Source organism: Chlorocebus sabaeus, chromosome 21, assembly GCF_047675955.1.
Source record: "Chlorocebus sabaeus isolate Y175 chromosome 21, mChlSab1.0.hap1, whole genome shotgun sequence".
Lineage (NCBI taxonomy): Eukaryota > Metazoa > Chordata > Mammalia > Primates > Cercopithecidae > Chlorocebus > Chlorocebus sabaeus.
This window is the reverse complement of record NC_132924.1, coordinates 105,241,356-105,258,044: the sequence shown is the minus strand read 5'-3', so window position 1 is coordinate 105,258,044 and position 16,689 is coordinate 105,241,356. Positions and strand designations below refer to the sequence as shown.

Below are 16,689 nucleotides of genomic sequence, written 5' to 3'. Positions count from 1 at the left end.
ACCCACAGCGCACTTGTGGTTATGCCTGTTCACAGAGGTAAGGGGAGACCCTGATTGAATAAAGAGCACAGATAACCCTGGCCTCATTTCATCAGATAGTTGGAAGTGTTCCCTGTCTTTTCTTAACTTTTCCAGGTGCTGGGGCAATAAAGTTTACTTGCCTGGGTTTTCCTCTTTTCCTTCCTATACAATTCAAGAGCAGAGCAAAAGCTCTCAGAATAGCTGAAGAGAGGAGAGAAAGAGACAGGGGACTGGTTGGAAAGTTCCGGGGCTGGCTGTGTAGCCAAAGCTCTATTGATAGGGAGGGGTTTTTTAGGCCTGGGGACCACAGGGCATCACCCAGTGGAGTCAGTGGTCAGGTTAGGAATAAGACCGTGAGGTCCCATCACAGGTTCTCTTCAGTTCTGACTCCTTTTCCAGCACTTACTTATAAGGTAACTGAGGGCTGAAGTATTTAGCAATCACAGGGACACATCTGGAAACCTTTAAAGTTGAATTTTAAAATTGAACTTTGCGTTAAGGGGAATGTTGTCTGTCTCAGGAAAAGCAAACCCAAAAGATGAGTTGGCCCTGGTGGTCATGCCTACAAGGACAGATGCTGGGTGTTAGGTGTGGATGGTCTAGGATTGTGTTGAGTGTTTTACATGTATTATATCATTTAATCTGCATAGTTTTCGGAGGCTTGAGAATATTGAGTGCACCTGACGAAGCTCTTAAGTGACCGAGTTAAGATCTGAGCATCAGTTCTTGGACTGCACAGCCCAGGTCCCAGGTCCCCTGTGACCCACAGACTTCTGACTAACACTCAGTTACTAAGACCCTCCACCTATCTGCTGCCCCTTCCTGTGGGCTGCTACACTTTTAGATCCTTCTCCCAGGTTCTCCATCTACTGAGTTTGTCTGTCATAGGCAATGGCATTTTGGTATTGGGGGTTGTCTGTTGCTGTAACAGAGACCTGAATGGACAGAAAGAGAGTGGCTGAGACTCCTGGCCTTCCCCCAGGCTGTCCACCCTGAGAATGGGCCCAAATTAGCCTCCTCCCACCCCATCTCCACCCCAGGGCCAGCAATTATTTCTGAGCTCACTGAACCCCTAGTCTAAATATAGGTCTAATAGCCATTTCTCATTTCAGAATGGGGAATCTATTCTGAGTTTTAGTTGGATATAGATCAGACTCCCCAGATGCACAAAATGTGAAATGGATTCATTACCCCTGCCACCACCACCACTCACCCCTTGAAAACGAACTTCCTAATGGAAAGTAACTGGCCCGCTACTACAGTCCAGCGGGGTCAGCTCCTGGCAGATGGAAGCGGGAAGCTCTGCCTTACATCTGCAGCCTAGAAAGAATGAAGGCTGGCACGGCGCAGCTGGGTCTCCCAACTGTCCTTCCTGTCCCACCCAGAGAAATGCAAGGAGGGACATTGCTGAGCACTGACAACAGAATTTAATTGTCACCTAATAGGGGGTATATTCACTACTCCCTTTATGCATAGGAGGAAACCGAGGCTCAAAGAGACACTTTTGACAAGTGGCTAAGCCAGGAGTTGAATCTAGGACTTCAGAAGACTGTGCTCTCTCCATTCTCTCAGAGACGATGTGCACACAACCCTTTACTCACCCTCACAATTGTTTACATTAATGATAAATAGAAATGGTCACAGTAAACTCTAGTGGTTTCATAATTCATCATTAGAAGTTGTGACAATTTCCTTTCTTAGAATTCAAAGTATATTTCAGATTGATATCATTGTACTTTTTCAAGATCACAAGAGCTAGGGAAAGGGCAGAGCTCTGAGGGTCCCTATCATACGGATAGATGAAGTAACCCAGATGAGAATAAAATTGAGGGAGATCCTGGAGTGAGACTCCTGGAGATTTTTCTAGCCTTTCGATAGTTAGTTATGATGGAATCTTCTGGGTAGAAAGGACAATAGAGATCAATTTATGTTGAACACTGAAAGCTAGACAGATGAAGACAATTGCTAAGGGCTTGCAGCAAGTGAGGAACAGGTCTAAGATTACAGCCCAGGTCCTAGGACCCCCCGCCCAGTGATGTCCCACCACACCATGACTCCTCCACATGGGAACTAAACTGATGCAAACATAGTGCATGATAGCATCTGCACATGTTGGGGTTGTAGGCAGAGGTGCCCTGGTCCTCGCCCAGTAACTTTTGTAGAGAGATAGAGTCTTCTGCATGTTGGGTGGAATTGGTGTCTGGGTGGACAGGTGACATCACTGAATAAGTGCATTGCTAAACAATGACTTTCCCACCCAATATGGGATAGTTAATTTTATAAGGAGAAAACTCCCCCATGGCCCAGGGCTCACTTCCAGGGTGCTGCTGGTCAGAAGGTGAACCAAGAGGGAGAGACCAAGCAGCCAAGAGCCCTTTCCATAGTTCCAGAATATTAGAAATCTTGTGGGTATAAAGAAAAGTTGGGCCAGGTGTGGTGGTTCGTGACTGTAATCCCAGCACTTTGGGAGGCCAAGGCAGTCAGATCCCTTGAGGTCAGGAGTTCAAGACCAGCCTGGCCAATATGGCAAACCCCTATCTCTACAAAAAAGAAATACAAAAAAGAAATTAGCTGGGCATGGTGGTGTGTGTCTGTAGTCTCAACTACTCGGGAGGCTGAGGCAGGATAATTGCTTGAACTTAGGAGGCAGAAGTTGCAGTGAGCCGAGATCGCGCCTCTGCACTCCAGCCTGGGTGACAGAGTGAGACTCTGTCTCAAAAAAAAAAAAAAAAAAAAAAAAGAAAGAAAGAAAAGAAAAAAAAATTCAAGCTGTCACCCTAAAATAAATTTTGAGCTGCACAGTTAATTTAGTTTAAAAGACTAAAGGTTAAAGCATCTTTAAAATATTATTTTAATTTCCCGGTCTATAATACCCTGTCTGTGAAAAATTCAAACTCCCCAAAGTTAACCACTATTAGCAGATAGTAGGTATCTGCTAGATATCTGCTAGGTATCTCTCTAGAAATTATTCTTTGCACAAGGTTTGCATATATATGTGTACACAGCTGCACAGTTGTCTTTTGAAAACAAACATTGAGTCTTAATATACCCTTTTTATAAAATTTGTTTTTTTAACTCGAAGATGAATCATAGACATTCATCCATCTGATACATACAGACTATTATCTTAGAGTGTAGATGTACCGTGATGTCTTTAGCCAGCCCCTGTGGATGGATATGTTGTTTTCAAACAGTCATTACTACATACAAAGCCACTGTGAATATCCACAGCCAACCACAGTTGTCTAGGTGCTAGTATTTCTGCAGGAAAGATTCCAAGAGGAAGACTTGCTGGGTCATTTTAGGTTTTAGTAATAACTGCCAAATTACTCCTCAAAATGGTTGCACTAATCTAAACCCTCACCGACAGTTTCTAAGGCATAAAACCCTTTTAGAGGCCGGGCGTGGTGGCTCATGCCTGTCATCCCAGCACTTTGGGAGGCCAAGGCAGGTAGATCATGAGGTCAGGAGATCGAGACCATCCTGGTGAAACCCTGTTACTACTGAAAATACAAAAATTGGCAGGGCGTGGTGGCGTGTGCCTGTAGTCCCAGCTACTCAGGAGGCTGAGGCAGGAGAATCGCTTGAACCCAGGAAGCGGAGGTTGCAATGAGCCACAGTCAGGCCACTGAACTCCAGCCTGGGCAACAGAGTGAGACTCCATCTCAAGACAAAAAACGCCTTTTAGAATGCTGTCATTTTAACAATTGTCCTTTCATATTTGAAGAATTACTGGAAGATGCCCTCAAAGCCATATCTCCTAATGAAGAGCTACATTTTGCCTGTGTAGGCAAAGAAGACCTGTGTCCAGGGTGACCCAGACACAAGAGGGCCCTCTTCACCTTTCCCCAGCAGCAGACTGGGCCCTGATCCCAAAATGGGAACTAATGTAGTTCAGGAGAGTAGGTGGGTACCTTGAGATAGGAGATAGGATGGAAGGAAGACGATTTAGGATTCCTTGGGTCATCTGTCATCTCTGCCTCCTTTCTAATCCAGCAGCACCTGGTCTCCTTAGAGTGGGGCCCCATGTTGATGGACCTAGAAGGTTCTCCTTCAGGAATATCAGTTTCCAACCATTTGAGCACCATGATTTTCCCAGAGTCAAATCTCTTTTTGAAAAAAAGATGTTTGTTTCCCAGCCAGAGAAGCCTCATACCCAACCTTGGTTTCCTGCGGGGAAAGATATGTTTATTTGCAAACATGCTCCTGTGGTCCAGAACACTTCTGCCCATAGGTGTGTACAAGTGCCACTCCTGTGCTGAGATATGCACATCTGGGCACACCCTCTTGGGCTGCTGTGCACTCATTCACAAAAAGTATCATTTACACACAGTGTTTTTTTTTTGTGGTTTGAATAGCTAGAGCATTGCTGGGGATGCTGGTCAGCAGAGCCCTTACTAGAAGGAAGTCAGAGAGAAGGGTCAGGTGCTGGATGGAGAAAGGAGTACCCGCCCAGCCTGCCCTGCCACTTCCCACAAGGAGCCAGTGCCAGCCAGCTAGGGAGCCTCAGCATATGCCTGGGGACTAGCCTGGCTCCACTGCCTGGGCCGGGAGTTAGGTGTCACCGTGCCAGCCCCTCCCCACCTTCTTTTTGGCTGCAGGAACAAAGGCTCCCATTGAGCAGGCTGTGCTTGGGAAACACACAACAGCAGGTTCCCGGTCCCAGTTCAGAAGGGGCCATAGTCTTTGTCTGTGTCATTCGCTAAAAGATGGGCTGGAACAGGAGCAGCACTTTGATCCCCAGGACAACAGCCCCTTCCCACCTGCTGGGCTTGGGGATGAGGAGGGAGGCTTGTATTTTTCTCCAGGATGTGGGGCCCTGAGGCTCTGCCCCTGCTTCAGCCCTGACCTTAAGACTGGGTCAAGAATGAGCATCTTGGCCAGGAGCCCGTATCTAGGGACTGGGTATCAAATGAAGAGTGTTGGTAGCCATGTAGCCTTGGACAAATCCCTGCAGCAACTGAGCTTCAACTGAAAAATGAGACGATTGGCAGCTAGAATGTTTCCAAAGTCCTCCTTGGCTTGTTAACTGTGTGAATGCCAGAACACTCCTGTCATCCTCCATTCCTTTGCACCTCCATGTTGGCGGGGCTGCTCTGGGACTGCAGTCTCCTCTGTGAAATGCATGGGATCTGCCTAGCTAGAGAAACTCACACATTGCAACCCCACAGCCCTGGAAGTCAGGAAGTTGGGCCTCGTGAGCCTGTATGTGAATATGAGTATGAGAGCTCAGAGGAGAGGATTTAACCTTTACACTAAGAGATTAATCTGTGGCAATAATCTAGAAATGATAGGTTTTAGAGTAGAGCCAAGATTGTCAAATCAATGATCTCCAGGGGATTCTTGGAGTATGCACAAGTGTAACAGGAACCACGTTCATTCATTCACTTATTTATTTATGCGTGCATGCAAACATTCATTTACTTTTCTCATTTACTGCGCATGAGCTGAGTTCTAGGTGTAGTGGAGTGAAGAGAGATGGCTTTGCACCACCCATCACAGGGGCATTTTATCGGAGGAAGATGCTGGAACAACAGAGTTACCATTAGCATAACACTAACACATTCATATGTGTCATCCCAATTAATCTTCGAAACAACCCATCAGGGTGCTTAGATGAGGAAACAGAGGCTTGATGAAGTTAAATAAGTTGTCCAAGTCACACAGTCATGGCAGATCCAGGATCCAAACCCAGGTCTGTTTTTCCCCCAGATCTCTGCTTCTCACTTGTCCCTGAGATAAAACTATTTCAAACTCTATTTTTCTCCCTAACCACATTTGAAAGAGTAAGAAAACCTCCTGGAGGAGGAGGCTGTGCTGAGACCAATTGTCATTCTCTCTTTAGGGCTGCTACTTGGTGATCTGCCCATAGGGGGGCTCCTCAGCCCCTGAACTCAGCCAAACCTTCCTGATAGTATAGTAAGTAGCCTGAATGCTGTGAAGTTTTCAACACAGGACCTGCGTTCAGCAGAGGGACCAGAGGTTTCTCAATCCCCTGTACTATGTTCCAGGAACCAGTGGTGTCTGGCAGGCCCGAGGGTGGGCTCCAGCCCCCAGCTTCATTTCAATTTCCACCTTTGCCACCACCCTGCTGCGTGACCTTGGGCAAGCTGCTCAGCTCCTCTAGGCTATGGCTTTTCCGTCTGTGCAGCAGGGAAGCGGATCGCTCTCCCACTTGGCGAGGGCTCTGGCTAACAACAATCACGTGCCATTGCAGCGCAGCCCACACTGGGAAGCCTGAGGATGGGGTGATTTCTCGAGGCTCTGCAGAAAGCACACTGAGAGCTCCTTGCCCAGCTTCCCAGCTACTGCCGTTTGCTAATGAGGACCAACATATGTTGATGATTCCGGCGTCGGCACTCGCTCCTTGGCTGTCCGAGTTCCCGGAGCAAACTGGCTTCCTATTAGGCATTTATTCTTATTAATAGCAACAAATTGCAGCCCTCCGCAACATCTGCTACTTTTCGTTTACAAGAAGCTTCCCAAATCATTTGTATTGGTAGCATTTTGTGACCAATTCTTTGAGGCAGAGCAGGACTGGATCCCCCTAATCTGAAAATGAATCAAGTGAGGCATGAAAAATGGGAACTTTTTGTTCAAGGTCACCCAGACACACAGAATAGATTACAGTTTGGAATCCCAGCGCCCCAACCCTCATGCCCTGTGGCGGTTGCCTTTGCTATTCTAAATATCATCAGCCTTGACCCCAGAGGTCCTGCCTAGAGGCAGGTAGGGATAGTGGTGGTAGCCAAGGCTGCTGCCCTTGACCCTGTGCCTCTGTCTGCCCTCAAGTGAGGCCCCAGCTGGATTAGCCCCATGGCCCAAACACCAACAGGAGAAATTGCAAAGCTCCAGGCAAACCATTCCCAAGGAGCTTTTACTGCTGCCAAGTAGAAAAAAATCATTTTCTGACACTGGGGCAGCCAGATGGCCAGTACAGGGGGTCTGAAGCACATCTGTACTTCTGGTCAGCTGACCACATCTGGAGGGCTACATTGTCTTTCCAGAGTCTTCTTCAGTCCTTTGCTCAGGGGCCAGACTTTCCTGAGATCAATAGATCTATGACCATAGAATTAAGAGAGCATGGCCAGCATGGGAGGTACTGAGAAGGGCCATTTATCATGTCAGACCCGGCTTTCAATAATTTCTGAACTCGTACCAGGTACATATGCCCTCAATCTGTGCATGATCTATTTGAAGCACAGGGTGATAAGAAGCGACCACACTGCAGCCTTCCCCCTCCTCCATTTGACTGACCTCTCCTCTCTCCCTCTCATGGGACTTTTACATCCTGGTGTAACTTTCTGCCCAGCACCTGTGTATCAGCTAGCTATTACCATAATAAAGCTTTGTAACAAACCAACCCAAAACTCAGTTGCATACAATAGACATGAATCGTCACACTCATGGCTCTACAAAGCAATTGCATGTCAGCTCCCTAAGCTCAACTCAGCTGGGCAGTTCTGCTTCAAGCTGCTGCATCAGCCAGGGTTGTCTCCTGGCTATAAGTTGGGCTCAGTTCTCTCTCCATGTGGGTTCCTTTGGGGCCCAGGCTGAAGAGGAAACAGCTATTTTGGGAAGCTCTTCTCATGGCAATGACAGAAGCACAGAAGGCAAAGAGGAGCACATAAGCACATCTGAAGCATTAATTTGTCTCAAGTTTCCTACCATTCCATTGGCCAATCAAGTCCTGAGGCCATGCCCAAAAGCCAAGACGTGGGGAAATGCATGCCACTTCTCTATTCACCATGAGGCGATGGGGTGGAGACATAAAAGTCTTTTTAGGGAGTGAAGAATTGGGACTCTTAATACAATCTGCTACAGCCTGGGACCAGCCTCCTGGCATCTGCCTTTCTTACCAGTTAGCTAGGTTCAGAAACACCTGCCACCTTTGAGCAAAGAGAACAGGAGTGACAGGGTTCCAGGCATGTGGAGTGACTTGAAATAAGCACAGCTTCTTGAGCCACTGCTCAGCCACAAATTGCAGCCCTGGTGGTGAGGGCCTTGGAGCCATCACAGGGAGACTCCACAAAACCTTTGTGTGGTCCCTGGCCAGCAGAAACAAAGCTTGGAAAGGCAGCCAGTGGTGACCAAAGGAAATAAAGGCCGGTGGAGAGGCTTTGAGGAGCTCCCCAAGACCAAGCCACCGAGACCCATGTGTATTAGTGAGCTAAGAATCTGCCAAAAAAGGAGTAACTTTTCTCAACTCTACTTCCTCTGCTCGGGGACAGTGGCAAGGAAGGACAGCATGCTGTACAGCACCAAGTGTGGCATCTGCACGGCTTGACAGTTCCCCCAGCAGCCTCTTGGAGTTTCTTAATGGGTCATCTTGCCTCTTTTTTTCTTTCTTTTTTGACAATTTTGAAGGAAATTGGGTACTTAAGAAACCTTTTGGACATTTAAATTAACTCCAACCATCAGGCTCAGTGTAGCCATCGTTGCATTAGCATCCAATTATAAGAGTAGAAATGGAGTAATAACTCACATTTTGACCAGAATGTCAAATGCTTAAACAAATTAGAGATACACACAGAGACTGCATGCTATATCTATGGAACATTTCTGAATGTAATCAGCAGAACAGCAGGCACCCTTCAGAATGTGAGCAACAGGCAGAGTGGGACCCTATTGCCAGAGGAAAGCATCTTTTGAAATATCAGGGAAACCAGGCGGGAGTTGGGCAGTGGGGGCCAGGACTCAGAAGCTGTAAGAATTCCTCCAGCTGCCATGGAGGACCCCCAGGCTCCCAGGCCCCCAAGCAATGGGCTCAGCTCATCAGATGGAGAAACTTACGAAGACCAAGGCCATGACTTAAAATCTGATGTGGGACCCTTTGCTCTCTTCTCAGTCATTCATTGCCTTGCTATGCTAGGCCATTGTTCTGTCAATTTGTGACCTTTGGAACTGAACAGGTTAGGAAGATGATGATGATGATGATGATGATGATGATGATGATGATGATTGCATGTACAACAGCAAATGATCATTCTATTTAGTTATTTAAAACCAAACCAAACTACATTATATTATTTAAGGAAGCTTACCTTGGTGGCAAAAGGATAAAACCACCCAGATTCCCAGAAAGGTGATCTAGGGGGAAAGGAAGTGTAAATGAGGAAGGACACACAGGTGATTTCTGGCCATAACTGTGAATGAAAAATACCAAAGCAGAGGTTGAGCAACAGCAGGATAATTTTCTAAAATCAGTGGCCATTTGACCTCGTGTGAGTTAATTGAATTGGGAGCTCCTCAGTTAGGCCTTTTGGAATGGGTGGGAGGCAAAAATTTCCAGGAAGAACAAGGCTATGGCATCATTTTTCCAAATCAGGAAACAGGTATCCAGACCTTGAGAATGACAGAGCCAGTTATGTAATGGTACATGATAGGTGACACTTATCCAAAACCCTTTGTCTATTTGAGATTACATTGAAAAGAGTAGCAATGCCTATCTTTTGACTGAAAGATCTCAGAATGTTTCATAAACATGATTGTATTAGTCTACCAGCAAAAGCTATGCCCCTTTGACCCAAGGAGCTAAGCAGAGAACAGGTGTTTTCATATCCATGCTGCCATGCTGAAGATGAAGTAATTTGTGAAGTCCACTCAAAAGGATTATTTCAATATTTTTATTGTGGTAAAATACACATAACAAAAATTCACAGTGTTAACTATTTCTAAGTGTGCATTTGTAAGTACACTCACATTGTGGTGCAAGCGTCACTACCCTCCATCTTCTGAACTTTTGCATCTGCCCAAACAGAAAGTCTTTGCCCATTAAAGAGTAACTCCTTATTCCTCCCTTCCCCAGTCCCTGGCAACCACCATCCTGCTTTCTGTCACTATGAATCTGACTACTCTAGGCACCTCACATAAGCAGAATCATGCAGTATTTGTCCTTTTATGTCTGGCTTATTTCACTCAGCATCATGTCCTCGAGGTTCATCCATGTTGTAGCCTGTGTCAGAATTTCCTTCCTTTTTAAGCCTGAATAATATTCCATTGTATGGATATACCACATATTGTTGCTTCATTAATCCGTTAATGGACATTTGGGTTGCTTCCATCTTTTGGCTGTTGTGAGTAATTCCACTATGAACCTGAGTGTGCAAATGTGTCTTTGAGATCCTGCTTTCATTTGTTTTGCTTGTGTACCCAGAAGCAAAATTGCTGGGTCATATAGTAATTCTGTTTAACTTTTGAGGAACTGCTAAACTGCCTAATAGGTTTTTTTGCACAAAGCCAGACAATGTCCCAAGACAATGTTATGCAGACCCTACCCTAACCCTGCGCCCAATCCTTCTCCCCAAGCACAGCTTATGCACACGTGGAGGTCCCCAGAGATGATGGGGCTCCCATCTCTAGAAGCAGTAAAGGAAGCTGCAGCCACATCCATCAACACGTTTGCTAGAGTCTTGTGACCAAGGGACAGACCTCAATATTCTGTCGTCTCTGATACCATCTATCATTATGGTAGCTTAGGTCATGTCACCATCTGATTTGTTCTCCAAACAGAAGTCCCTCCCCCACCCCATTACTTTCTTTTTTCACCTCTTCCTGTGGTCTGAATTCCCTCACTCAGTTAATTAGCATGCCTGGCACTTCAGCTTAAGACTTTAATCAGCGTGGGGTGGTTTTAATTAATCGTGTGGCTCTGCATCTGGAGTGGTTTGTGTTCCAGGGTCAGGAGAGGAGTTGGAGATGGGGGTTGGGAGAGGCAGCTTTGTATGGTGTAAGGCTATGAGTGGCAAGTCTAGGTATTTGGGGAGAAAGAATCATAGAGGCAAGGTGGCTCAGAGGTCATCTGGCCACCTGTGCAACGTACTAGCAAGGTGTGGATGGTAACTGGGAGCATGAGGGAATACATTTATACTGAGCTAAATGGTTGGACTAAATCCAGTTTTCAAAAGTGATTAAAAGTATTAGAAAAACTTCTGATGCTTTGCAGAATTAACCATGGGGTAGAGAGTGAGGCAAAGCAGTAATAGAGATGGAGAGGTGTGCAGCCAGCCTGGGAGGCCTTGGCCATGCTAGAGACTATTGCCTGATGGTGGAGCCTGGGAGATTTCCCTGGTTCTGTCCTTCCTTGGGAAGGTCCTGGCAAGGTGAAGGAGGTGGTACCTAGCTTTCAAATGATGGTAACCTTTCTACTTGGACTGTCAGAATCCTGTTGGCTCCCCAATTTGAATGTCCACACTTTAAAAAGAGTGGAGAAAACCTAGATGAAGTTCAGGAGAGAGTCATAAAAATGATTACATCATAAATATAACTATTCTGTAAGGACAGACTAAAGGCAGTTGCGTTGTTTACCTTCAAGATGAGAAAGCTCTAGATGCCTGGATGATTGTCACCAAGAGAGTGTTTTCTTGAAGGTGGACCCAGTGCCATTGTTATACATGTCCATGAAAACCATACAAGTGAGATGAGGTTGACCCGAGAGACTTTGTCGGAGCATTAACAAGGAGCTTAGGATGTTAGGACTGAAAGGGAATTCAGAACTAACCTGCCCAGTTCCTCATTTCTCAGATCATCAAAAAGAAGCCCAGAGAGAGATTTGTCCAAGTTTACCCAAGAAACTGGGGGGCAGAACTGTGGCTGGAACCCAAGGCTCATAATACCCGTGCAGGACTTGTGTCAGGGCTCATGATAACCGTGCAGGACTTGTGTCCCTGTCTCACATGGACCCACCTACATGAAAAGCTAAGAAAAGCAGATAGTTGTTCCAGAAGCTAGTAAAGATAGTGAATAAGTCCTGGAAATGAGATAACTCTGGGTTTCATCCGAAGCGTGGAACAATGAATGGTTTAGGGGCAAATATCATAGTTCAAGGAGGAAATGACGCTATCAAGGTATTAAAAAAGAAAAGTTCTCCCAGGTCTGTTGAACTCCTGACAGAGTTCATGAGGCCTCAGAAGACTGTCAGAGGAGTTTTCTGGGATGTAGGGGAGAGGTAAGTGATAGTACAAGGAGGATTGGGATATTAATAAAAAGGATAGCAGCGATCCATCATAGCCATCACTTGTAAAGTGCCAGACCATTTACAAAACCATTGCGTTGTCTGTGCTTTGGGAAACTGAATTGGGGTGGGGGTCGGGGAGGGGGGATTTTTATCTCTAGTTAAGCCAGAATTTGAACCTAGCTCTGAGGGCTCTTGCATTCTTTCAAACCCAACAAAAAATGACTCATGTTTAAAATCAAGAGGAGGGACTTGACAATTCCAGGTTATGGACATTGTTCAACACCAATTTCAAAATATTTTAAGAATCTGAATGCAAAGGTTTTTGAGAATTTCACGTTCACCAAGGAGCTGGCTCTTGACTTGATGTGGAACATTCTGGAACCTGCAGCCACATTCCATCCAAGGTGGATTATAGAACTTGTCAATAGGAGAAACTGAGGAGGATGGTAATTAAGTTTAAAGCAAGAAAATGTTTTTGATTGAGCAAGGCATGATTTTCTGTTTAAGCTCATGCAAAATATGGAGTGCTAGACAAGCAGCTGGAACATATGAAAACATTATTGTGTACTTATGGTTCCCAACTTTCACCATTTATGGCCCCTTTTATTATTTTTTCCCTCTGTGCATTATGTTTTGAAAGATTCTGTCTACTAAACAAACTGCATTTATTAAGTAATAACATATTTCCTATTTTTAATATGAGACGTACATCACTGAATATGAATAAAAAACATAAAACAGCAACAATTCAATTTCCATTAGGCTTTGGGAAATACTGAAAATAGCTTGTGGACCTCATTACCACTCATGAATTCCTAGGAGTCCAGGTACTTTGGGTTAGGCGTCACTATTTATATGCTTACATAACTAGCATGTCTATGCTCACTTAAGGAGTAAGAAGAGAAATTAAAGACACAACAGGAAGAGGGCAAATTCTTGGCTGGTGTGGAGCCAGTGTGGGTAATTCATAAGAAACTAATTGTTAAGGTTAATTAGTAGGATAGGAAGGTCGTATGTAGGCAGACTCCAGGCACAGCCCATGCAGATTACATGAGCAATAACAAAAAAAAAGATAAAATTCCAAATGTGCAAAACAGACATCTGAGAAGGTGGAGGAAGGGCCACCAAGGTCAAGGTCACTGCCGTCAGAATGGGAGAGGGAGGCTAAAAGGTTGCTTGAAAGAAGTGAAAACGCAGTGTGATCATTAAGAACTCTCAGTGTGTACTTTGGAGAACAAAAAGATGCATAAAGGGAATAAGAAAGTTAAGGGAAAAGAGATCATGTGGGATTTGGAATTAATTATTAATTAATTCCAAAAGAGAGTTGGAGACTAATTGAGCAGCTCTGGTGCCAGTTTGCCTGTGCGTGAGTTACAAGTAGCCCCTGCCAAGCGGACATCATTTTACAGAGGCACATGCCCCATAAAACAGCAGGGGAAACACTGCCTCTGCATTTGCTCATGTAACAGAGAGGGTTCAGCCAGGTCAGCGCAGTTTATAGTTTTCTGTGCCTGTTGTCTGGTGGCGAGAAATTAAAAAGGATGGCCACATCAAATTCTCTTAGCTCAAGCTGAAACATCAGGTAGGATTCTCCATTGAGATGAAAAGGTATCCCAAATGGAAAAGGATGATGTAAAATTTAAAAAAAAAAAAAAACTTTTTGTAAAGAAGAAACTGGCAAAACAGAGAATAAAGACCAAGGCTATAAAAAGAAAATAAAAACTCTGTTTGATCCAGTGTGTCATTATTGAGTACCTACTATGTAGCAGGTGCTGGCAAGTCATGTAAAGAGACATCAAGGCAAAGCTACATTGGAGAACAAAGAAATTCAAAAGATATTTAAGAGCATGCAGGAAATGGAAGCATTTGGGCTAAGCAAAAATGTCATGTGGAACATTTTACATTAGCAGGCGGCTGGTGAAAGCTAATATAAAGTTTTGGGTTGGAGAGGAAGCCTCTAGTCATGAAAAGAGTGTGGGTAGGAGGAGAAATAGCAGCAGATGCTCTTTGAAAGCACCATAGTGAAAGCTTTTAGAGCCAGTTGGCCAACATTATGAGAAAGAAAGAGCGGGTAAGTAACAGCTACAGAGTGAGCTTATGATATCTTGGTAAATGGCAAGGAGGAAGAGAAAGAGAAGGGTCTTGGTCTCAGGCTAAATGCTCTCTGGAGCAGCAAAAATGATGAAATGTGAAGGAGAACTGGAAAGAAGGGGAAACACTATAGAAAAAGAGAAATGATGAGAGAGTAAGAATGACCATTTGCACTTATTAAATTGATAGGAAACATACATGATGAATTGGCCATTTGTAGAGAGATTTGGGGGTTTCAGAGGTAGAAAACTTGAAACAAATGCTGTAAATATCTTTTCTAACAACTTAGTATGGACTGTATGGAGTCTGTATTCATGGAGACTGCTAAGAAAATAATATGGCTGCTTGTCTCCCTGGATGCATATGTGGCCACCTACTCAAACATAATCACTCAAGGTCCCTTCCCACACTGGACTCCAAGCACCTTCATGCTCCTGCAACATTTCAGGTGATCCACTTGATATTTAGAGCAGCATCTCTTCTGGTACACTACTGGGTGTTCTGCAAAATCTTGACCACTTTCTCCCTACCCTGCTATCCTAGCTCACCAGAGTCCCTGTGGAGTCCTGTGGTCAGTATCGGAGCTGCGGCGAGTGCCTTGGCTCGGGCGACCCCCACTGTGGCTGGTGTGTGCTACACAACACGTGAGTACCATGGGGAGGCTGCCTCCTGCCTCCCACTTCCTCCTGGTAATTCCCTTCCTCCACTTCTCTGTCATCACTGCCTTTCCCTTTGATCTGTCTTTTCTCCTCATCTTCCTTGCTCTTCCTTCCTAGCATCCTTTCCAAATTTTATCTCCCTTCCTTTGTTCTTTCTGACTTCTCTTTAAATTTGCCAAATTCCCTTAAGAAATATGTGGCAATGGCAGCATGGGAATGATGATGGGTCAGGATATAGTTGTCACGCTGAATAATCATACACTGGAGGGCGGGAAGAAGCAGGATTCCTGGACTTTCCTGACTGTGGCTTACTGGGCTGGAGATTGACTTTCCAGGACTGAACCAGGAAGAATGCATTGGATATTTTTTTCTCCAGCTTCATACTGGCCACGAAATCATGAACAAGATATATGCTGTCCCTTTAGTGATTCCACATCTCCTTAACATCTCCTTCAACATCTCTATAGGATTTTCTGGTTTGGATCTGCAGTTAAAGTGCGTAGCACCTGAGGACCCTCCCACTGCTGTCAAACACCCATCAGCTGGCTGTGAGTGCACTTGGGCTAGAGTCACTGGGTCAGTAAAGCCTGGCCTGAGTGCTGGCCACTTGCCAACATGCCTCCTTTTTTGTGGCTCCATTTTATTCTGTAGAAGAGGGAAGAAGGCAATGGCATTATAGTGGAGGTAAACGGTAAATAAACCAAGGGGCAGAAATAGGGTTCAAACAACCAGAAAGCTGAAGGCTTTCCTTCGGGGATCCGAAGACCCTTGCCATCAATACCTGGAGAAGCCAACAATGGTTGGACCTCACTCTGATGAAATTTGGTTCCAGTCCAGCTATTGTTGTTTCTGGCCAACACCTGAAATGTGCCACTTTGTAAGCTGGATCCAAACACTATAAATTAAGAAGAAAAACTTTATTCTTCCTACTAAGAACCTGAACTACATGTGACCAATAACATTTACCAATAATTTTCAAGTATAAGAAGGTAGGGGTAGGATCTTGTCTTCTCCCCTCCCCTTTGCAAAGGGTGCCTCTAAAAGTTAGAAACACCCTCTTAAACTCGAATACATCTCTGGGTGGCAGTCTCAGGCATAATGAGTCCTTGAGTTCCTTAGGGGAAGATCTGACATCCCTCAGGTAAGTTATAGTGGAAAAAACTCAAAAACCACTGAGCTACACTGAAGTATACGTAACTCAGTCTACAGCCATGCCACCCTGAATGTGCCTGATCTTGTCTGAAATATACATAACTCACAGACAGATCAGAAACTGTGCACTCAAGTGTATAGAAAGGTTGCCTGGTAACAGAGCAGGGGATCCTAGGAGTGGCCAGCATAGAAGAGGATGGCAGAGGTTGCATTCAGAATGCAGATTGGCTCAGATCAGACCAGAAGAGTTTCCTGAATGATACCTTGCAAGGCAGACAGGGGACAGTTTTCTTTGTGTCACCCAGTGAGGCCTCTCAGGAAGAGACTATGCTCTAAACTCATTGCCTTACTTGGGAGCCTTGACTGCCCTGTTTTCTGCTTGGTTGAGGATAGCTCTGCAGTCCTGGCATGGGGCTTTCTTACCTGGCATAATTCAAAGACAATCAGAAAATCTGGTCCCTCCCTGACACTCCATGCCCAGTGGCAGTTTCCATGTCAGCTTTGGTCTCTGCCCACAATGCTGTCCCAGCCCCACAGAGCACAGAGCTCTGTGAACAGAGGGGCTCCAAAGCTTGGGGAAGGCACCAGAGGGGCTGTGAGAACCCCTACCTCCCACCCCCAGGGCTGCAAGGTAAGCAGACATGAGAGGAGGAGGCAGAAGACAGTACTTCCTGTATGGCCTCAGTTTCACCTTCTGTAACATCATACCTGCCTCCTGTCAAGCAGAAGAAAACAGGGATGGATGGAGGCCAAGGTGAAGTCTGGGTGGTTTGTGAAAGGGGCCCTCAGCCTGCATAGGGAAGCCAGTTG

The 16,689-nt window shown here is 45.3% G+C and overlaps 1 protein-coding gene across 1 annotated transcript in view; it reads left to right on the top strand.

Moving 5' to 3' along the window:
• PLXNA4 (plexin A4) overlaps nt 1–16,689 on the top strand; it is a 449,849-nt gene that overhangs the window by 318,181 nt on the left and 114,979 nt on the right. The window contains exon 5 of the mRNA XM_007982959.3: nt 14,612–14,712. Within this exon, the coding sequence (XP_007981150.1) occupies nt 14,612–14,712 (101 nt within the window). The remainder of the gene's footprint in view (nt 1–14,611; nt 14,713–16,689) is intronic.